The 23,506-nt window shown below is 42.4% G+C and overlaps 1 protein-coding gene across 1 annotated transcript in view; it reads left to right on the forward strand.

The window, feature by feature from the left end:
- Window positions 1-2: 2 nt before the first annotated feature.
- Window positions 3-23,506, forward strand: part of BICDL1 (BICD family like cargo adaptor 1) — a gene marked incomplete at its 5' end in the record, with an annotated part of 85,926 nt that continues 62,422 nt past the window's right edge. Inside the window, 2 exons of the mRNA XM_013006399.2 lie at window positions 3-275; window positions 7,968-8,183. Coding sequence (XP_012861853.1) covers window positions 3-275; window positions 7,968-8,183 — 489 coding nt within the window. The remainder of the gene's footprint in view (window positions 276-7,967; window positions 8,184-23,506) is intronic.

The raw sequence follows: 23,506 nt of genomic DNA on the forward strand, positions 1-23,506 counted from the left end.
TGGAACTGGCGTTAGAGGAGGAGCTGGCGCTGCTGGCGGCCGGGGAGCGGCCGTGCGACCCCGGGGAGCAGCCTCCGACCGAACCGGGCTCGCCGGCCGAGGGGGCCGGGCCGCGGGCGCCACCCGCTCAGGACCCCGAGCTGCTGTCGGTGATCCGGCAGAAGGAAAAGGACCTGGTGCTGGCGGCCCGGCTGGGCAAGGCGCTGCTGGAGAGGAACCAGGACATGAGCCGGCAGTACGAGCATATGCACAAGGAGCTGACCGACAAGTTGGAGGTGAAGACCCTGTCTGGGAGGGGTGGGCGGCACGGGGAGCCGAGCCTGGCCCATGCTGGCTGGCAGAAAACAGGTGAAAGAGGGGATGGGGTGGGGGGCAGTGGATGGTCAGATTAGGGCCTCCATGGCACCCCCGACTGTCCCACCGCTGTGGGCCGTTCTATATCTGTACTATACAGAGTGTCTAAAATAGAGCTTACAGTATGACTAATTTATACAGCTCCCAGAACCAAGCAACCTGCTCACGGCGGCCCCGAAGCAGTTAATCTCTCATCAGGGCGGGAGAGCCGGAGAGATGTGCGGTGTGGGATTTGGGGCCTCCACATGCCCTTGTCTGAACTTGCTGGCAGCTCATAGTTGTGGGGAGCAGGTGCCCCTCGGGGAGCTTTAGATCGCCTTCAAATAACTCCAAGATTAGGAAATGTGGTTCCAGGGCAGAAAGCAGGCAATTCTACAGGCCGGGGCTTACCATGTGACCGCTAGTCGTGGATTTCCTTTAGGCCTGGCATCAGGCTCTACTTAACCCTGCTTCTTGCGTTCTGGGTCCCTGCCTGCAGTGGGATGATCAAATGCAAATGAGAACCGTATTGCATTCACTACGGCCATAACCCTCCCTTCGATTATCTGTAATTTTCCTGCTAATTCTTGGGGCATCCTGAGCTCTCGCTGTCTGTAATTCGAAAAAGGCCCTGAATTGCCAACATTTCTGAAAATGAAAGAGACTTGCACACATCCATGCTAGTGGTAGGACATCACTGGCAGTGGAGACACAAGTCTCCATTTGCACCTGTACAGAATAATACCCTGTCAGGTTGTGACCAGTTCTTTTCCGTCTTAGTTACAACAAGAGTACAGTAGCAGAAGGTAATAAAAGGTCTGAAATCGATCCTCATCTGGTTCTATCTCACTTCTTTTCTATCATACAGAAACTTTTCTGTAATAACACTTGAGTGTGTTTGTGTGTGTACTCCCACGGTCTGTCAAAAGTAAATCCAAGGGGGGAAAGAAAGCCGTGAGTGACCTGTAGTTCGTTCCCTTGGCCTGTTAACTAGGTCTGCCCATTGATGAACTCCTGAGATACAGCCTCTGAAAAGTAGTTTGTAAAACCAATGGGTAGACTGCCAAAAAGCAACCCGGTGAATTGAATTGTTTCGTTTTCACTTGAAGTAGAAAGAAAAGGGTGTCTTAAAAAAAATTTTTTTTTTAAGAGATTCAATTACACGACTTTACAAAGAAGTACTACTGGAGAGATTTATACTTGTGATTCCAAATTCTTTCAGTGAGGGACTTGATTGAAGAGACAGCGACTTGAAAGGGCCATCCTATCAGTCAGTTTGATGAGTGAGAGATTGCATAGTAATTCCGAGTGTGCAGTTACACACATCCTGGGTTCCATTTGGAACCTTTATACACTCCCTCCACAAAGGGGAAAAGATTTCAAAATTCCACCATAACAAGAAACGTTCTGTAGTAAAAGAATAAATTACCTTTGGCATTTGGTGATTGAGTTAGTAGAGAGTAACAAAATAGCTTAAAACTCTTAAACTTTAATTTTTTTAATCCTCTGCAGGTCAGTATACAAACTCTAGTGATTTAAACAAAATATGTATTTAACGGTCAAAAAACAGTCATTGTTTAAATAAACCATGATGCATGGGGCTTCAGTGATACTATGCCCTACAGGACATGTTTGCAAATTCTCATTAACTTTTTTAAATGTACATTTTAAAATATAAAGATATTGCTGCTGGCTGTTTATGAATTCTTTTAATGTTGCGATGGTTGTGACAAACCTGACTGACAGGATCTACTGCTTTTGATGAATATTTCTTGAACCATCCAGATTTCAGCATGTTGCCCAAAGTTTCAACTGCATATTTTGGAGTAGAGAACCAGTCCTTACTTTAAGAGGCATCTGTAATTTCCCACACAGTCAGCAGGGTCAAAGATGCTTTCCACAGGTCAATCTAAAACGTAAACATGGACATGGACTCGAACTGTGGGGTTAGATTCGTAAATCACGAGAAGCATCGTTTTCATTTTATCTGATTTTTTACTTTGTTTTGAAATTAGCACCTTTCTAACTTCAGGGTCGAAAAACATTTTCAAGATCTTTCCTACCTGTTCATCAGTTAATATTGAACACCTCCAGGTCCACATGTCAAATCCAAGATATTCTGTTTTGTCATTTAAAATGTAAAATAATTGACCCTATGCTACTCTCTCACTAAAGATATACTCTATGATAAAACTTGAATGTTGTACAGGATTCTGTTTTTTAATGTTTAGCTATACATCCCAAGTTAAAATGAGTTTATTTCAGGGTTAAAATGTTTATTTCATTTTAAAAGCTGGATGCGTTGGGCCATTTTTTATAACCTTTGATTTCACTATACTATTATCTGATTCATGGACTAAGCAGATTTTCATTTTATTAAATTTTTAAAGGCATTTTGGGGCGATATTTTCTTTCATGTCTATTTTAACTTTTTAAAGATTTTATTGCAGGCTCTTAAAGCTCTTATAACAATCCATACATCAATTGTATCAAGCATATTTGTACATATGTTGCCATCATTATTTTCTAAACATTTACTTTCTATTTGAGCCCTTGGTATCAGCTCCTCATTTTTCCCTCCCCACCTCCCACCCTCTTATTATTTTCATGTCTTACACCAACCGCTGCCTCCCTTCCCCCACAGTGTCTGTTGTGCCACACACACACACCCCAGGGGGGGGGACGGTAACTTTTAAAACTTACATTCAGCCAGGGTGTTCATTTATTCCTGTAATGTGTTAGATGGAAATTTGCATTTATATAATTTTTTCTTCAGGGCCCAATATTTCATTTTTATAGTTGTTTTTATTCTACAAGATCCCCATTTTTTCCCTTTGCAGCTATGAGTGAATTATCTCTTACCATAGCAGATCTTTTTTTTTTTAGCGAATCTTTAAAAATAAATAATTGTATTATATTTTCATCAGAAGTATCCAGAGTAGAGAGTCTCTTTCCTCACTTTTTTTTCTTCCCCTTTTTGTAAGCCAAGGAGCCCTGGAAATACAGTGGATTGAGCATTAAGCTCAACATTAAGACAACCCTAAGGAGCCCTTCTGTTCTTTTTTTTTTTTAATCATTTTATTGGGGGTTTGTACAATTCTTATCACAATCCATCCATCCATTGTGTCAAGCACATTTGTACATTTGTTGCCATTGTCATCTAGTCTGTCTTATAGGGCCCCTATGAGTGGAATCCACATAATGGCCATGGGCAGTGGTTCTCAACCAGTGGGTCATGACCCCTTTGGGGGTCAAATGACCCTTTCACAGGGGTCTCCCAATTCATCACAGTAGCGAAATGACAGTGATGAAATAGCAATGAAAATAATGTTCTGGTTGGGGGATCACCGCAACATGAGGAACTGTATGAAAGGGTCGCGGCGTTAAGAAGGTTGAGAACCACTGGCCATGGGTTTGGTTGGTTTGGTTCTTGGGCCAATTCTCATGATTCTAGTTACCCCACCCTATTTTTAAAGAGGGCCAAAAATCAGGATGAAAATGATTACCTAATGGGAGTCACTGGTGGATCTCGGGAAGCTAACCCTGGGTCCTGATTTGCATTCAATGCTTGGTCTGCTTCAATAACAGTACTTTTTGTCTTTATTTTTTCAACTACCATGTTGCTTTCTTGGTCCTTTGCAGAAAAACCTTTCTATATGTACTTATGTAGACTAATGATACTGACTTTTGTCTTTTGGAGTTTTAAATACTCTTTTTGTTTTGTTTTACAAAAATAACAGTTTTAGATTTACAGATAGAGGAGGGGAAAGGAATACCAGAAGTTTCCATATACCCCAACTCCATTTTTCCTGTTATTAACATCTTACATTGGTTAGAATGGCACATTTGCCACTGTTCGTAGATGAGCTAATATCACTGCATTATGATGAACTAAAACTTAACCAGTTGCTGGTGAGTCAACTCCAGATTCCTGGAAACCCCTTGTGTGCCAGGGTAGACGTGTGTCCTCCACAGGTAGAGTGTAGAGTTTTTCATCAGTAAGTTGCCAGATTTTCTTCCGCGGCATCTGTTCATACACTCTTATTGTCAACTACAGCCCTTCTTGTGTTCAGATTTCCTTAACTTTTACCTGCCTTTCTGTTCTAGGAACCTCGCCCACAATTCCAAATCACATTTAGTATTATTTGGTATAGGATAGAGTAGAACTGCCCTATAAGGTGTCCCTTAGTTTTCATGTTTCTGAGGTTCCTCTTGACCATGAGTTTCTTAGAAGTTGCTTGTTTTCAAAGACCTCGCTCATTTTGATATTAGAAGGCCACAGTACATAAAGTGAAGGAAAGCCTGGGCAGAGACTGGCGGGCCACGCTTTCTGGCATTCTGCCTCGAGTTTGCTGGATAATTGAACATATTAGTTGAACATACAACTGTAGGAGAGACCTTTCTTTCCCCAGAATAGACAAAAGGCCAAATTCTGTATTTCTGTTTAACAGGAAGGTCTAGTTTTTTGTTTGTTTTCCCCCAAAACGGTTGGGAAGCCTGAAATAGGAAGTTTGTCTCCTGTCCAAAGAACTGTAGGGACAGAATAGACTGATCGGCACCACCTGTCCCCCTCACACACTGCTCCCCCTAAATGTGTTGGATTGTTTTAGTTGCTTGGTTGGGCTGTTCCCTACCAGCTGTTGGCGGAATAGTTTGAAGTCTCTCTGTTCTTTTAGAACACAAGCCTAATTTATCTGGCCTCTCAGTAACACTGTGATCACCCAGCTTTTGCTGTCGCCTTCTGCTCAGTCTTTTTTTCATTCTGGGGAAACTCAATAAAACCAGAGGGTCATAATTTTAGGATAACAATTAGCATTTATTTCTGCAGCCCATCTTCCAGAGTATCTGCAGTCGCTAGCTTGTCCTCATCTGGGAGGCTCAGCAGGGTGAAGGAAGCAGGGAGCAGAAGATCCTCCACTGAGGCTTAGCAGCCCCTCCTCGGCCTCCTCACTTTCCGACATGCTCAACACTGAGGCTGTAAAATGTATTACCTCGAAAGTAATGTGCCTTTTCACCAGCTATACTACAGGGATTATAACCAAATGATTTAGCCTCTGGAAAGTGGTCTGTTTGGGAGGCTGCGCATTTTTTTTCATTAGCCTTTGCTAATATGCTCAGGTTTCACTTGGGGTCTGCTTTTCAATCTCTGGGCACATTTCTTTCAACTGTGCTCCATCATAGTAAATTCTGATCATTTGGATTACACTTGGTGTGCTTGTGTATTTGATTTTTTTTATCGTGAATTAGGTGAAGGTTTGCAAAGCAGATCAGAGCTTCACATTCAGCAATTCATACACATTGTTTTACCTCATCCACTGCAACCCCCACAAGGTGCTATCACCGATCCCACTGCCTTCCTGTGTTTCCTGTTTTCCATTCCTCCTCCTTTCCTAACCCTCTGAACTCGGTCCTCAGGTAAATGATGCCCTTTTGTTTGTAAATGGTTCATTATTCTAAAATGGGGTGAGTTCAATCTAGACCTGAAGGATGACAAAGGGCCATAGTCTTGGTGGGGGAGGGGGTCCCACCAGCAACCTTGAATCTTTTATAATTTGGGGTTTTCCACGTTTTCCTCCCACTTTATCCAGAACCTTCAAATGTAGTCTCTTTCAGAGCCATTGGTAGTGGTAGCTGGGCACCATCTAGTTCTTCTGGTTTCAGGATTGTTGAGCCTGATGTTTACATGGCTTATTAGTCTATTGTACTAATTGTTTCCATATATCTTTTCAATTTCATTAGTCTTCTGTGCTTCCATATGTCTTTGAGTTTTCATTAATCTTCTTTGCTCTGCTTGGGAGAGACCCATGTTTGCACCTTACATGGCTGTTCGCAACCTTTTAAGAGGGGCACATTTGACTGTGAAACATCGTCAAGCTGTGCAGACCCAGCGTCTGTTCATCTCATGAACTGGTTCAGTTTTTGTTTTGTTTTAAAATTTTTTTGAACTGGTTCAGTTTTATCACAATCTTTAACAGTGCATTATATTCTACTGTATGCATGTACCAATGTTTGTTTACCCATTCTTCCACCCAGGGGTGTTCAGGTTATTTCTTCTTGCTTTTATGAATAATACTGTGGAAAACATGGTGTGCCTATATCTGTTCATGCTGTGTTCTTTATTTCTATAGGGTATATACCAGGCAGTGTCATTGCTGGATCGTAGGTACTTCTATCCTAATTGTTTAAGGAAGCACCACATCCCTTTCCACAGAGGTTGTACTGACTTACAGTCCCACCAGCTGTGGGATTTCAGTCTCTGTTTTCTGCTCTTTTGGAACTTTCTTATCAATGCTGGGTTGAGGTGGTATCTCACTGTTGTTTTGCTCTGTGGTTCTCAAATGGCTAGTGATTGCTTACGTTTCTTCTGAGGTTTGTTGGTCACCCGAATGTCCTCTTTGGTGAATGGTCTGTGTATGGACACTGCATATTTAAAAAATGGAACCCAGTTGCTTTTGATTCCATTTTTCTACAAAATGTTAAAGCCCCTTTGCACTTTCATCAGTGTCTACCACTAGAATGAAAGCTTTATGAAGACAGTGACCTTGTCTGTTTGGTCCCCAGGAATAGTACCCTGCCCGTAAACACACGCAAGAACAAGTGAATGGATCAGAAATAAAACGATAAAACTTAATGGGTCATGATTTAAAGTAGCTCTGAGCCTAAGCTTATTAAATGGTTTCGAAATACAGTGCTCCACCGAGTTCTAAGCTAGAGCACTAAACGAAGGCCAGGAACTTAGTTACAAATCTCAACGCTGCCATTTGCAAGTATTAACCTTGAACTGAATCTCCCATCATCTCTCTGTTGCCTCATTTGTAAGAAGATATGGTTCGTCTGAAGGATCACTGAAGTTCTTTCCAGCTCTGAAAACCCCAGGGTTCTAAGTGCCTGGTACTCTGCCAGCAGGAAGATGGCTCCAAAGGAAAATGCAGAAAATCAAACCCACTGCCACTTGAGTCAGTTCTGAGTCACAGAAACCCTGTGGGACAGAGTAAACCTGTACTTGTGGGTTTCTGACACTGACAATCTTTCCAGAAGTAGAAGGCCTAATTTTTCTCCCTAGTCACGGCTGGCGTTTAAACAGCCAACCTTGCAGTTAGCAGTCCCACATCATCCACTACACCACCAGGGTTCCTTCACCAAAAGAAACCGCCTTAAAATAATGAACTTTTTGGTTATGGGACATATTTTCAGCTGTTTAAATATACAACTCATCCACTGATCAGAGGACTGGCTAAATTTCAAGTGAATGCCTAAGTCTAGAACTGCGTACCCAGTACAGTATAGACATAAACACACCATCATTAAGTCTTTTCAGTGGGGATGGTATCTGCCCAAGAAACACATTCTTCCCTACTTCAGATGAAGGAAATTTGGAGCAGGGGTGGGGGTGGGGGGGTTGGGACCAAAACTAACATAGTTTGGGTGAAAGCTTACAGAGAAAATTGACTTTCCTGTCTAAAGGGAAGAGTTTTAGAATGTTGCATTGGGCAACTTCCGTCTGTCCTGTGTGGTAGATTGTCCTACATGGCTGGTTGACCGAGGAAAAGACAAGTTAGAAGTGTACGGAAAGAAAGGCTGTAGAACTTTTGCCAACTTAAAAAAAAAAATTGTGTTTCTCCTCCCCCATCCAGCACTTAGAACAAGAAAAACACGAACTGAGACGACGGCTTGAGAACCGAGAAGGAGAGTGGGAAGGACGCGTGTCCGAGCTGGAGAGCGATGTGAAGCAGCTCCAGGACGAGCTGGAGAGGCAGCAAGTCCACCTGCGGGAAGCAGATCGGGAAAAAACCCGGGCGGTGCAAGAGCTGTCCGAACAGAACCAAAGGTTACTGGATCAGCTCAGCAGGGTGAGTCACGAGTTAAGAACTTAGAAGGGAAATTTCTGAGAGTTGAAACTGCTCCTGTGCTAAATGCCAGTCAGGCAGGCAGTAGCAGCAGTTCTGATTTTGGTTGCCTTTGGACGTGCTATTACAAGCTCAGGATCTTCTAAGAGGAAGACTTTGGGCTGTGCTGAACTAGAAGTCTGGAGCGAAGACCTGTCCTTGTCATTCACTAGCTATGAGACTTGGACAAATCATGTCTGTTTGGCGTTTTCTCATTTGATGTTGCATTTGTGAATGTACATTCATTAATGTTATTTAAGGGTGAGAGGAGAGATGTGTGTCTCTGTACCATAGAAATGCTTTTGCTTTGGTATGGTTTTTAATTTCGCCATTAAGAATTCCTACTTATGCCAGTATAGATTGGTTTCACGAAAGTATTAATTAACCAAGGTCAAAAATGTAAAATCATGGCAGAGGAGGAGGTTGAGAGCCAAATTGGTGGAAATTTAATCAAAGTGCACAACATGTTTTTGTTTTTGTTTTTGCAACATGCCTTTTTAACAAATGCAGGAATGTTGTTAATAACCATGGTCTCTAAAGCAACCATTGGAAATGAAAAGCTAGACTTACCCTTGCACCTCAAGCCTTCCCATGTGCTAAAAATAGAACTGCTAACTATGTGGTTACCAGAGAAAAAGAACTCCCACTCAGATCTCATCCCTAAGAGCTGATGTTCTCAGGAGAGTACAGCCTTGTCCACAAGGGCATGCTTAAGGTGTAGGTCTTTGGGGAAGTTGAGCTAGAGCAGCCAAGGGCTAACCTCGGGGCTCTTCCACTCATTTGATGGGTACCCTAGTATGAAGTTTGTGCCACAGTGAGTTTCCTTTGGGTACTCTGAGACTGGTGACAACCTGCATGCCCCTCGAGTAGGTGTGACGGGAATGTTGACCTTGGGAGAAGGGAGAGAGGAAACAATACTCTGAGTCTTGGAAAATAGCCAGTTGCTGGGAAATATCAAAACATACAAGGGGGCTTCAGAAAGTTCATGGGAAATAAGCCATTATCTTTTCATTAGATTTTTCCACACACTTTTTGAAACCCCCTCATATGTGAAAGGTGAGAATTCCAGTCGCTGGGGGAGCTAAAGAACTTATTTACAAGATTCTCATCAAGGTGCTCAGAGCACCAGAGCCTCTTTGGGAAACAAGAGTTGGACGATTTTCGAAGAAGTCATGTCATGAGGTCAACTCAGTAGCCGCCATTCAGACTCAGTTCAAACCCTTTGTCAGCAACGGAGATGGAAATGTCTGTCCTTGGAAGCTTTGTTTTCTTTTTTTTAGGTTGTTGAGCCTTGTTGGGTTTTTTTAATCATTTTATTGGGAGCTTTTACAGGTATCATAACAATCCATAGTTCAATCACATCAAGCAGTATTGTACAACTGCTACCACAATCAGTTTCAATACATTTTCTTTCTTCTTGAACTCCTTGATATCAGCCCCCCCCTTATCCCCTCCCTCCCCACCCCACCCCCCAGGAACACTTATTGTTTTTTCCCCTATAATAGTTTTGTTTTCTTTGCCATGTCTTACACAATCAATATATCCATTCCCATACAATTCTGTTGTTCAAACCCATCTAGTGGGGTTATACGGTCATCAGTGCTGTCAGACCCCTATTCCCCTCTTCCACACCCCCAGGGAACCATTTCTCCTATTACTTTTCCTGAAGGGTTATCTATCTTGGCTTTCATGTACCAGGCGATCGTAAATATACAAATGAACATACGAAGTCTAACATGATTAATGAGGTAAAACAAGTAAAACCCATAATAGTAAGGGGAGGAAATATTAACGAACTCGAGGATAGTTATTTGGTTCACCAGTGCTATACTGCACCCTGGATTTTTCATCCTTTCTGTGTGGCCCTTCTGAGAGGGACTGTCCAGTTATCTTACAGGGAGGCTTGGGGTCTTCACGAGGTTGTTGAGTCGTATAATTCATTATTCATTATTCATGAAAGGAATCAGCTAAGCATGGCCAGCTTGTTTTACTTGTTAAAAAAAACATGTTGCAGATACTCTGGCCCAGAGTTTCTTATGGAAACTTAGGGAATGAGTGTAACAAACTAGAACAATTAAAGGAAAAGTTAAGATTTTTGAGGACTATGTCTATGATGCCAGATACTGTGAGCAGAGCAGACCCTGCCCTGTGATCTAGTGAAAGGCAAGTGGCCAGGGAAGACGAAGAGAGAATGAAAATCCCAGAAGGACAGCAAGAGAACAAGGTGTTGGGGATAGACTTTACTCTCAACTAAAGAGCCCTAGTGGCATAGTGGTGGCATGGCTGCAAGGTCAGCAGTTTGAGTCTACCAGCCACTCCAGGGGAGAAACATGAGGCATTTTTCTCCCTGAAAGACTGACAGCCCCCCCCACTATCATGATCCGAACTCTACCTTGCAAGTCTGGCTAGACCAGAGTGTGTACACTGGTACAGATAGGAACTGGAAACACAGGGAATCCAGGGCGGATGATCCCTTCAGGACCAGTGGTGTGAGTGGTGTGAGTGGCGATACTGGGAGCGTAGAGGGGGAACCGATTGCAAGGATCTACATGTGACCTCCTTTCTGGGGGACGGACAACAGAAAAGTGGGTGAAGGCAGACGTCGGACAGGGCAAGATATGACAAAATAATAATTTATAAATTATCAAGGGTTCATGAGGGAGGGGGGAGCGGGGAGGGAGGGGGAAAATGAGGACCTGATGCCAGGGGCTTAAGTGGAGAGCAAATGTTTAGAGAATGAGGAGGGCAATGAATGTACAAATGTGGTTTACACAATTAATGTATGTATGGATTGTGATGAGAGTTGCATAAGCCCCTAATAAAATGATTTTAAGAAAAAGACTGACAGCCTCAGAAACCTTCTAGGGAACAGGTCTACTCTGCCCCGTAGGGTCACTGTGAGTTGGAGTTGACTCAGTGGCAATATGGGTTTGGTTCGTTTTGGTTTTGTTTTGACTCTTTACTATGTTTCTTATTCCCTGGGTGGCCTGGTCTGTGCCTCGCTTTCCCCATCACATCAGTACTAATGAGATAGAAATGAGATAACATGCTAGGTCTGTACGAAGGCCAGGGTTTGTTCCAGTATTGGTAGTCATTTTACTAAAGTATCTGTGTAGTGGAGGTTCTTTTGCCAGATTCCTCTCTCAAACACATCCTGATAGCTGCCCCCAAAAGAAGACAGAGGACATTTCCCCAAGCTCTAGATTCTTGGTCCCCTCGTTGGCCTTCAGTGTGAGCCCTGGGTGAGTTTCCTGGTCCTTTTCCTTTCCTCTGTTTAAGCAGGACAAGCCCCTGGGGTTTCCATGAGCAGCCAGTTTAGATTGCATTGTATTATCATTTTATGAACTGAGTGTTCAGGAGCCAGAGGAGTTGAATACCTTGAAGTGAATTAAGATTCTCCTAGGATAAGATGGCAACCAGCAGAGGGAGAAGGCGGCCATGCTTTTCTGACAATGCCAATCATGTGATTTATAAACAGGGCATGTGTAATATCTAAACTGCTGCAGTACAATATTTCTGAAATGCTTCTATCCAGAATATTTTTACGTATACTGTTTTCTTTGACGGAGATAGCCTCCAAGGTTCTTCATTCTTTTTTAAACAAGCCTTATTGAAATTCTAATTCACATTCCACAAAACACCACCTTCTAAAGTTACAATCGTATAATTCAGTGGCAGAGTTGACCAACTGTTACCATTCCCTAATTTTAGACATTTCTCCCCCACACACCCCAAAATAATAAACTATATCCCCATTAGCAGTCACACCCCAGTTCCACTGACCCTGAGCCCTTGGCAATCACTAATCTACTCTCATTCTCTACGGATTTGCTCTGGACATCTTATATAAATGGAATCATCGATGTGTGGTCTTTTGTGTCTGGCTTCTTCCACTTAACAAGACCCATCCATGTGGGAGCGTGCGTCAGTCCTTCCTTCCCTTTCATGGCTGAAGAATATTACGTGGTGTAGCTATACCACGTCTTGTTTACCCATGCATCAGTGAATGGACACAGGTTCTTTCTACTTTCCCCTATTGTGACTGCTGCTGATTGTGGGAAGATTTATGCACAAGTTGTGTGGTCAAGGCAGTTGCAGCTCTACAATAGGAAATCGGCACATGTAAGCAATGAGTTCTGGATCCTCATTATGATGAAGTAGGGATAGATATTCTTGCTTTGTGAGTAGGGAACTTCAAGCAACAGAAAGATATGTGACTTGATTACGCATCTTCCAGTTCAAAACCGATTTGAGGTTCTGTGCCTCCATTTTAAATTCTGAGATCGTAATTAAGATCACAGGCCCCACAGCCAGATGGCCCTGAGATCAAACACCTACTCTGCCTTTTACTAACTGGGCAGACCTGGGGAAGTCACCGTACCTTTTTAAGTCTCTGCTTCCTCCTCTGTGTAATGGAAACAAGCCTGTTGCTACTATTTCTTGGAAACACTGTGAGGACTAAACGCAGTAGTACATGTGCAGCTCTCAACCACGAAGTCTGGCAAACAGTACATGCTTAATAAGTGCTCATAATGCTCATTTCATCATCTTACAGGCGTGATTGCTACATCTAGTCCAGCATTGGTCCTGTAGTGAGGTGGGAGAAGAATCAGAAGTAATATTTTAGGTGTTAGGTGCCTTCAAGTAGATTTCAACTCATAGCAACTTGCAAGGAAAAAAAATTATTTTATTCCAGAAAGTCATGTGAGGTTTGCATTCTTATCCACAACAGAGCAGACTGTCTGAACGGATCAATCTGTGAAAATATTTACTAGTTAAATGTATATTTGCAAATGTCTGTGTTTTACCATTCCTATGTAAAACTGGCCCTTCTAGGAATTGGGTCAGGTTTATTTGATGGCACCTAAGAGTCCCTGGAATACTGCTGTACATTCCCTGGGATACCTTTATTCCAGGGAATCTGTTCATTCCTGCAAGATGCCCTCTAAATGTTCTAGCTCCAAAGGTGCTGTGAACTTCATGTTCGTGAGACGCAGGCTGACGTCGTTAGAGAACGTGTAATCCACTTTCTAAATTAGAAAGCAGCACCAGGATAGCATTGACAGTGGGGTTTAATAAGACTCATTAGACACCTATCATCTTAAATAAGTCAACGTGGAGAGGACTCCATGGTGCCTGCTCTGGGAAAGAGGAGAGGTCCTGGGATGAAGAACACCACACGTAAATACAGAGCATTTACAGAAACCCTTACAGAGAATACAGTGCTTTTTATGGGCTCTACAGAGGAAACTTCTAGAGCCCCAAGCTGGTTTTCTCCCCAACAGCAGCAACAAAGATATCAGAGTTCTTCTGCTCAGTACCAAAGAGTCCTGAGGTGATTTGTCACCTGCTTCACCTGCCACAGCTGGCTAGCCCAGTCTAGAAAACTTGGAAAATCCTCTGTCTGCTTGCATAGCAGCAAGTCAGAGCAGTGAGGGGAACGGTGTGGGAACACTCTTGCTCACAGTAATAGCAATGATCACAAGTATCTCACTTAGCCTTTCCAATCTTGAGAAGCAGTTGAAGTGAGAGATTATTTTCCAACTGTATTTCAGTCGTGGTAGAAACATCAAATAAGAAGTAAAAGGCAGCATCTGTACTAATAAAATACCATTCACACTTGCTTGCAAATGCTGGGGTCAGACTGGAACGCCTGCTGAGGACTCAGAAGCTAGATGGTTCTAAAACAAGATCGAAACACTGTTCAGGAGCTTCTGAGGGTGTCCTTCCTCACGTTAGAGAGCTGTAGAATTTGTAGAAACGGATAAGGAAAATTCACTACATATTTCCCCCTGTAGTTTTATATATACGGAATCAGCCCTACCTGTTCTTCCCATCTCCCCTCACTCCTTATACTTGATCCTATTTTCTTCACTAAGGGTCAGGGCTTCAGTTCTTGGCGGGACTAAATGTACACAAGGACTTGGAATTTATTCTAATGTAGGCTTTTGCCTTGTCCACTTTTAAAAGTCAGACAGAAAATTGCAAAGAATAATCCAAAACAGTGTTTTCAAGTTTTAACATTTTGCCATATTTGCTACTTTTTAAAAAATAAAATGTTACTAATACATTTGAAGCTGCCAACTCATTCCTGTCTGCTTCCCCAGAGGTCACGTGCAGTGGCTGTGAAAGCCTAGGGGAGCTGGAGGAAAGAGAACAAGGGGGCTGAGGTGTAGTCAGTCTGGAAAGTGCACAGGCGCTGAGATCAAAGGGGTAGTCAGAAGCCACATAATGTAGGGCCTGGCAGGCCCTGATACCAACCAGGAGTTTATTTAGCGTTCTGGGAAGCTGGTGATGTATTTCAGAGGAGCATCTTTTTATAAAGATGACTCCAGCTACTGTGGGGAGAGCATCCCATAGCAAAGAGACCCACGAAGAAGCAGGTCCCCAAGTGGAGGTTTGATGGTAGCTTTGATTATGGAACAAAGCCCTAGTGGCACAGCGGGTTGAGTGTTGGACTCCTTACCAGGGGATCCTCTCGAAGGGCGAGAGATGATCTGCTTATGTCACGATTTCCACGCCCAGAAACCCTATGGAGCAATTCAACTTGACAGCAGTGAGTTTGCCTTTGGTTTTGATCATAGAGGTGATGAGAAGGAGCAGGTTGTGCACCCATCCTGAAGGCACATCCAAGGAATGGATCGGTGTAAGATGACGCGTGAAGAATCATCAAAACGACTCCTCATTGTTTTGTTGTAAGCCCCTGGAGACCTTGAGAGAACAAAGCCAGAGGCGGAGTCGCTCTGGAATCCCTGCACTGCCTTCTGCACCTCCATGGTGGCTTCTCATAAGCAGAGTCATGAGGGTTCCGTTATCCTGAGAGAAAGTACTGAGTTCAATTTCCCAGTGATCCAAGCTCTCTCACGACTGAGGCTGTTGTTCTGGTACTTTCTGTAAGGTTGTCACCCAAGAATTTACTCATTTAGAGTGCCTGAAGACAAGAATGCCCGTTTCCCCTTCCCACCGCCCTCATCCCCATCCCCCCACCCCACCCGGGCTTTCCGCCCCCACACTCTGAGCCTATAGACAGTCACTCTTCTGAAGAGAGTCTGTGAGGTGAAATGTGTAGGAGGAGTTCGATGCAAACAGGGTGATTTGCTTCCTGCCTGCTTGGAACTGTGTTCCTAGTCAGTCCCCAAGGTCTTATTCTCACACAAAGACTGCAGCACCTACATACTAGCTGATGCTGATTTTCCCTGAAAAGGCTAATTTTCCTCTGAAAAGTAAACAGACCGGCATCAGTTCTTGAAGCAAATTTTTCCTGATGATGTTTTTTCGCCTAGGTTCCTTTCTCAGGGTTAGAGGCTCTGAAGCCATGGCCCCAAGCGGCACAGCTTCTCTCTCTGGAGGACAGTTCACTGTGAAAAATAGCTGCTCACCAAAAGTTATTGTAATTGCTGGATCGGCTATTATCCCTTTTGGGGGAGTGGGGAATTAGAGGGACCTATTATTTGTTTTCCTCTTAAAAGTCTACTTTATCTACAGGGATTGTGTTGTAGAAAAAAGGCCACAATTTTTAGTCAGCCTATTCTTGAAAGGTATTACAAAAACAAGCATGTCCCATCCAAAATAATAGTCATTTATATGTATAAAGAGCATTCACATACATGGGCATTTCAAGAAGTTTGTTGGAAATTTTCCATTATCGTTTTTTAAAATCATTTTATTGAGGGCTCATACAACTCTTATCACAATCCATGTATACATCCATTGTGTCAAGCACATTTGTACATTCATTGCCCTCATCATTCTCAAAACATTTGCTCTCCACTTAAGCCCTTGGCATCAGCTCCTCATTTTTCCTTCTCCCTCCCCCCTCCCCCCTCCCTCATGAACCCTTGATAATTTATAAATTTTTATTTTATCATATCTTACACTGTCCGACATCTCCCTTCACCCCCTTTTCTGTTGTCCGACCCAGGGAGGAGGTTATATGTAGTGCGACCTCTAATCTTATCAGCAACCTAGTGACACATGCCTGAGGCCTTCCATTGGTTTCAGGATACCCACTGGTTTGAGTATCGGTTTTTGTACATTTTCAAGAATGTAACTGGAAATTAAAAACCTCCTCACAGATATGCACTCTTCCTTGGCTGTGTTCTTAGTTGATGTTTGCCGTTTTGGGTGCCCCTGAACCTAAGAGTCACTGGGTAAGCTGAAATCTACAAAGATTTGAGATTCATTTCTAGCAATTTCTGTCTGTTTATACCAAGCGTATATGTAACGGTTAGAAGTCAGTTCAAGCAGAAAAGGGGCTTTTGCGTGCAGCAGCTCCCCTCTATGAAGACAGCATTTCCAGTCTTTCTCCAGATTGGTACTATTGCTAATTAGTAGGTTAAACACATTAGGGTGGTAATTACTTATTCTTTCAGCATATGTGTGCTTTTGTTGGTAGATTTGTGTCTTGCTTATTTGAGCCTGCTCTTAATTAGTTACCCAGAGGCCATGGCTGACTCGGGAATCTTCAGGTTGGTTTTGTTGGTTACAAGTGTCATCTAGGTCTGTTTCGGTTTTCAAGAGAGTCTAGGGCTTCTGCCATGTTATGACGGACGAGGGAGAGTTGAAAAGGCCCTGGATCCGGATGAATTTCCATAAAGGTTGTGGCTAAGGCCATTCAGTCGATTCTGACTCAATGGTCCCTTGTGTTTTCTTGGCTATAATCTTCACAGGAGCAGATTACCAAGTCTTCCTGGACTTCCCCTTACTCCCCGACCCCCATCAGAGCTGCTGGGTAGGTTCCAACCTCCAACATTTTAATTAGCCACCAAACACGCCTTATCCGTATATCACTAGAGCTCTTTCTTTGAGAGTAAATCTTCTTAATGCTCTTAGTCTCACGCAAGGGTAGTCAGTCTTTGGCATTGACACCTGGGCTCCCTTGGTGTCTGCAGACAGTTTAGTGTATCACATAGAGTGGTCAACCAGCTGGCTCTTCCTGGTGTGAGATGGGGCTGCCAAATGTGGTACTTGGCAGAAAGGGTTATATAGATAGTGGAAATTTTGGAGTTCACTGACAAGGCAAAATAAAATAAAATTGGCATCAAACCATGCATTCTTTGTTGCATACGCTGGCTATGCAACAAACACAGTCATGGTTTCTAAATATTATTGCTTTGAAAGGAAAAATGCAAATATTTAGTGAATCCACAATCATGAGAAGTGAGTAATGTTTTGACTCTGCTAGTGTCATCTCTATTGCTGTTTACTGACATTCACGACAGTAATGCAGGGCTCTCCGATCATATGGCAGAGCTAAAAGCACTTGTGGTCCATCTAGACCAGCAGCTTGTTAACGGTTTGCTTTTCAGAGTCTGCAAAACCGATTCCCTTTGTAACGGTTTTAAAAACCATTACCAATGTAGACATCTCACACTGCCTGTGACAAATGCCACATTGAACGGGTGAAGACCGCCAGTGCTTACACGTGCGCTGTCAGATTTACTTGCCTTGTGGAGACATTGGCCTAAGACTTTTCCTGCCACTTCTGTCAATGCAAGAGTATTACGCGATTGTAAAGTGAGCTGTACGAGAGAGCTATCAGCATTAGTAACTACTCCACTGGGTCAATAAACGAAGTTTTTCTCCAGTACTTTTAAATCAAAACTATGTCCACAAATACATCAAAACCGAAGTAGATGCAAGACTGTCACTATCCTCCTATCCCCCAGCATCAAATTGTTTTCATGAAAAAGCTCATTGGTGTTCCTGGACAATAAAGAGATACGTTAAAAATTTTTTAATATATGAAATATTATTAATAAAAGATTACTTTTCTCTGTTTTATTATTGAGATTTCTCATGAGAATTCATATAGGAAAGGAAAAGGGGTGGGTCACATAATTTGGAATACTAATGATTGAGATTAGTAGTTCTCAAATATGACCTGAAGAGCGAACCACAGGTCCCCAAGAGATGCCCCGGGGATCAATGTAAGGAAGAGCCGAAGGGGACAGGAAATTGGAGGATTTCTGTCCCCTTTTCAGTTCCACTGCAACCTGATAATTTTTATGTTTTATACTTGAAGTCACATGTAATAGTCAAAAAGATATTTAAAAATATTTGCCAATCACTTATCTGTCAATAGCGAAGAAAACTGAAGCTTGAGAAGTGGCTTGCCCAAATCTGCAGCTCCCTCCTTTCCTACTTCCACTCTGCCAGTGGTTCTCAACCTGTGGGTCGCAGGCCCTTGGGGGTCAAACGACTCTTTCGCAGGGGTCGCCCGATTCATAACAGTAGCAAAATGACAGTGATGAAGAAGCAAGGAAAATAATATTATGGTTTGGAGGTCACCACAACATCAGGAACTGTATGAAAGGGTCGGGGCATTAGGAAGGTTGGGAACCCCTGCACTGTGGCTGTCACTGGCTTCACAAGTAAAATAAGGCATCCCTTTAGAAATGAACATGGTAAATCTTAAAACAAAGGGTGGTATTCACGAATGACGATAATAACGCTTCTGTTGGTTAATGATGGAGTTGCTGTTTAACAGGCAAACCCCTAACCCTTGGTGGTGTAACAGAGGAGTTAACAACTGCTTGGCTGGTTAGCGAGTGGCTCTCTCATCAAGCAGAGATTCAGTTACCAAACCAACTCCTGCCGTCTTCAGTGGAGGCTTCTAAATCTCCACACCTAGAAATGTTGCACATTACTTCCACTCTGTCACCTGTCAGAACTCAACAATAACTACCTTCCCACCCACCCCCACCCCTGCCCTTTTGGCACACATAGACCATTCTCTTCCAAATAGAAAAGCTGTTTGTTCGTTTTGTATTCAGGTAATATCTTTGCACATCTTAGATTTGGATAAGTTCCTTTGAACTTATAATTTGATCCACAATCCCCAAAATAATAAAAATGGGAATCTTGATCTGATTGCTTTGGGATAAGAGAGGCCCACCCATTCATGGTTATTTTAGGTAGAGTAACACTAACCAATGTAACAAATGCGCTCTAAAATTTCAGTGGCTTTACATTTGAAGGGACTTCAAAAAGTTCATGAAAAATTGAATGAAAAGATTGTAGAATTTTTTTCACAAACTGTTTGAAGCCTCTTCATAAGATGCTTATTTCTTAACCTTTTAAAAGAGTCCAAATGAGTGTTTAGATTTAAATGAGAGAAGAAAATTAGTGTGGTATTCTAATGGAAAGACATATGCCTGGATTCTTCCCCATGTTCAATCAGTAACTTGACCTTGAATAAGTCCTCATTCTGGGTCTCAGGTTCTTTGTCAGTTAAACAAAGTGATTATACTAGATGGTTCTTTCACTCTTCAAAAGTCCCCTTGTACATACGAACATTTATTTCCAACAAACAGTTGAAATTCATTAAGTGGGAAAGAGATAGCATCTTTAACAAATGGCGCTGACAAAACTGGATATCCAGTTTAAGGAAAATAGGTAACTAAACTAACAAAACTAATGCAAGAAGGATTAAAAACCTGACTGTAAAACTATATGGCATAAACAGCCTGTCAAAACATTACTAAAAGGTCACAAACAGTAAACGATAAACTAGATGACTGAGACATTCTAAAAAGTAAACACTTGTGTGCCTCAAAAGACTTTGCCAAGAGTAAAATGAGAACCTAAACACAAGTGAGACGTTTTTTAGCAGCAGCATATCAGACAGGAGACTGATTTCTAAAATTTACAGAAAACTCCAAATGTCAACAACAAAAGGATCAACAGTCAAATTTTTAAATGGGCAAAGGACAAGAGCAAACACCTCACCAAAGAAGATATTCAGGCAACCAACAAATACATGAAGAGATGCTAGCAGTCAACAGCCATTAAAAAAATTTAAAAACTCACTGCTATCTAGTTGATTCCAACTCACAGTGATGCTATAGGACAGAGTAGAACTGCCTCTGTGGGTTTCCAAAGCTGTAAATCTTTACAGGACCAAAGAGCTTCATATTTCTCCTGTGGAGTGGCTAGTTGTTTCAAACTGGGGCTCCTGTGGTATGCAGCCCAATTCGTGTCTCACTAGGCCTCTAGAGCCATTGTACAGCTATAAAGCAAAGCAGTGAGGTACTGCTTTTCCCTGGCAATAGTAGAAATCATAAAATCAAGAACAAAGAAAACAGAAAGAAACAAATGCTGGATAGGCTGTGGGGAAATTGGAAATCTCATACACTGATCATGGGATTGTAAAGTGGCACACCCCTGTGGAAAACAGTGTGGTGCAGCACACACTGCACAGCAATCCCACGACTAGATATAGCTCACAGAAATAAGAGCATGGCATGAATACAGGCATGCACACCTATGTTTACTACAGCGTTATTCACAATAGCAAAATGACGGAAACAACCTAAAGGCCCACCAACAGATGACTAGATAAACCAACCACGGTACTGACAACCAACAGACTACTGGGCAACAATGAAGAAACATAACATGATGATATGGATGAATATGAACGAGGTAACTGCTGAATAAAATAGGTCAATCACAAAAGGACAAAAGTCTAATGAGACCACTATGATAAAAAGTCCAGAAAAGTTTACTCAGAGCGAAAGAAACTTTGGTAGTTACCAGGGATGGCAGGAGGAAGAGGTGAAATCACAGACTAGTTCAGAGACAAGTGTTGAATTGGGTGTAGGAAAACGCAACACACAAGGAGAGGCACACACAACATGACCAAGACAAAGGAAGACACCGGAAAGTACAAAAGACTAAAACGTAACAGTAAATACTGTTGTATATATAATCCTGCGATAACAGTAATCACAAACAGTAATTCACGAGTGGATTAATAGGTAAATGTGTAAGCTGAATAGGTGTGGGATGACATATGGGAGTACACCCACAAACAAAAATAGACTCGGCCGAAGGTATTTCTACATACTTATTTTTATGTGCTGCAAATATATCCAGGTATGTAGTAGAGAAAACGCTTGTCTCAAGGGACATCAAGCTCAGTTGACATACCATAGTCCATCAAGACAATGTTCTACCTCCGACTTTGGTAATTAGCAACTGCGGCTTTAGACGCTTGTGAGCAGCCAGTTCTCTTGCAATTGTGATAATCATAAAAATGCATGCCTGCAAAAACACCTTGCAGTTTCATATGGAATTATTAAGATTGGGTTTGCTAGATTATTGGCCTAATAAGCATGCTATTCTGCATTGGTTAGAATACATCTAATATAATTTCACATTTAGAAAATACTTAGTATACTTTATTCAGAATTTTATTTTAACTTGGAGCCTAGATTACTTTGCCAAATAAATATATACTTTTCATAATTTTTAAAAAAGTTTGTGAATGGCCATTTAAGATACAACTATTGGCCTGTTCCCATGGGGAGCTAAGAAGAGTGAAGGGAATCAAACAGTCAAGGAAACAGAGGACTGCAGGAGCCCAAGAATCACATCCAGGCTCCATGAGCCTGAGACCAGTGTCTGGTTATCACTACCAACCATTCTGATTAGGATCACAATAGAAATCCCTGGACAGAGTTCTACCTTACAAATCCGGCTAGACCAGAGGAGGTGCACTGGTACAGATAGGAACTGGAAACACAGGGAATCCAGGGCGGATGAACCCCTCAGGACCAGTGGTGAGAGTGGCGATACTGGGAAGGTGGGGTGGAAAGGGAGAACCGATCACAAGGATCTACATATAACCCCCTCCCTGGGGGACGGACAACAGAAAAGTGGGTGAAGGGAGATGTCAGACAGTGTAAGACATGAAAAAATAATAATTTATAAATAATCAAGGGTTCATAAGGGAGGAGGGGAGGCGGGGAGAGAGGGGGGAAATGAGGAAAAAAGAAAAAGAAATCCCTGGACAGATTGAGAGGAAAATGTAATGCAAAGTACAAAATCATGAAAAAGCCCAGACTTAAGACCCTTAGATGTACTTGAAACCTGGAACTAAATCCACTCGCAGAGCTCTCCTGTGAACCAGACCGGCCTCCAAAGTGAACCGTAAACCAGAGAGGAACCTGTGCCTCAGAAAAACCAATCCTATGAGACCAATGGGACAGCAGTTGCCCCCAAACCAAGTTCAGAAGACAGGATGGGGCAGGAGAGATGGACCAGTGCAGGTGGGGGACCCAGAGAGAATGTGAGAAGGATGATGTTCCATTGAGGCGTCCTCTTGTATGTATGTGATCTATTCGAAAGTAAATTCTTAAGAGGGGAAATTCTCACTTTATGCAATCTGTTGTATGTATAATAGCTTTGTAATGCTACCTTTGTTGACATACAGAACATATTCCTTATTTTCTGGGGCCAGGGGTGACTTCACCTCTCATCTGATTTCACTGCCTCTGTAAATTAGAAATGGAGATTGAGGCGACTGGTGCCAAAACAAAATTTATTTTCCGTTCCAGTCAGAACACTCAAGGTACTTTCCCTGCAGCAACTAACGGTGTGGGAGTGAAGAAGTGTTTACGTGCTGCGCCTGTGTGAAATTACGCATCGTGGTATTAAGGCTTTATGAGGCTGACATTCCCCAGTTCTGAAGTCAGTCAGATTTTCCACACTGCCATCACACAACTGGTCACATTTAGTGCTGCGTGTCTGTCATTGGTACAACTGGAAGAATTCCCTCTGCACACACCTCTCATCGTTAGTTGCTAGGTTACAGCTTTTTACATTGTCCCAGACTGGCGATGTTGCTATGGATACCAGTTTTTCCTCTTCTTATGACACTGTCTGGTCAGGCCAGTGAACAGACAAGACGTAACTGATGTCAGAGTTGGTTTAACATATATCTTTTCTACATTGGTAATAAGATCTAAGAAACAGATATCCATTCCATGTTTTCTAATATAAGGTTAGATCTGAGAAATAGATACCCACCCCATATTTTTTAAATTAATTGGGATTAATACATATATCAAATCATTCTATAGTTCTACCCATTCCATGTTTTCTAATGGAGATCTAGGAAATAAGGTATAGCTGAACTCTGGACATGGTCTATAATTAAACTTCTATTCTACAGGGAAAAATGATAAAGTATGAATATGAGACCTGCCATAGAATGCCAGGTCATGCTTCATACAGATCAGCATCCTGCCTCTGTACGGCTCTGCATGGAACAGAATCATTATCCTTGATGTTATCCTCAAGGGTTAGGGGCAGTTAGAGATGCTTTTTGTCAAACTCTAATTTACTTAAATGATAAAACCTAAATGTTGTTACCACATAGTATCACACATGTTTTTGCTTATTTTTCCTGTTAGGTTATTGGTTAGGAACTAGCTTTAATGGGTATGTACCACCAGCACCATTTAGTATACAAGGGGGTACCCCCCAAAAAACACCCTGGA

Source organism: Echinops telfairi, unplaced genomic scaffold (genome assembly GCF_000313985.2).
Source record: "Echinops telfairi isolate 266 unplaced genomic scaffold, ASM31398v2 ScPeMD7_7412;HRSCAF=8450, whole genome shotgun sequence".
In the NCBI taxonomy this organism is placed as follows: domain Eukaryota; kingdom Metazoa; phylum Chordata; class Mammalia; order Afrosoricida; family Tenrecidae; genus Echinops; species Echinops telfairi.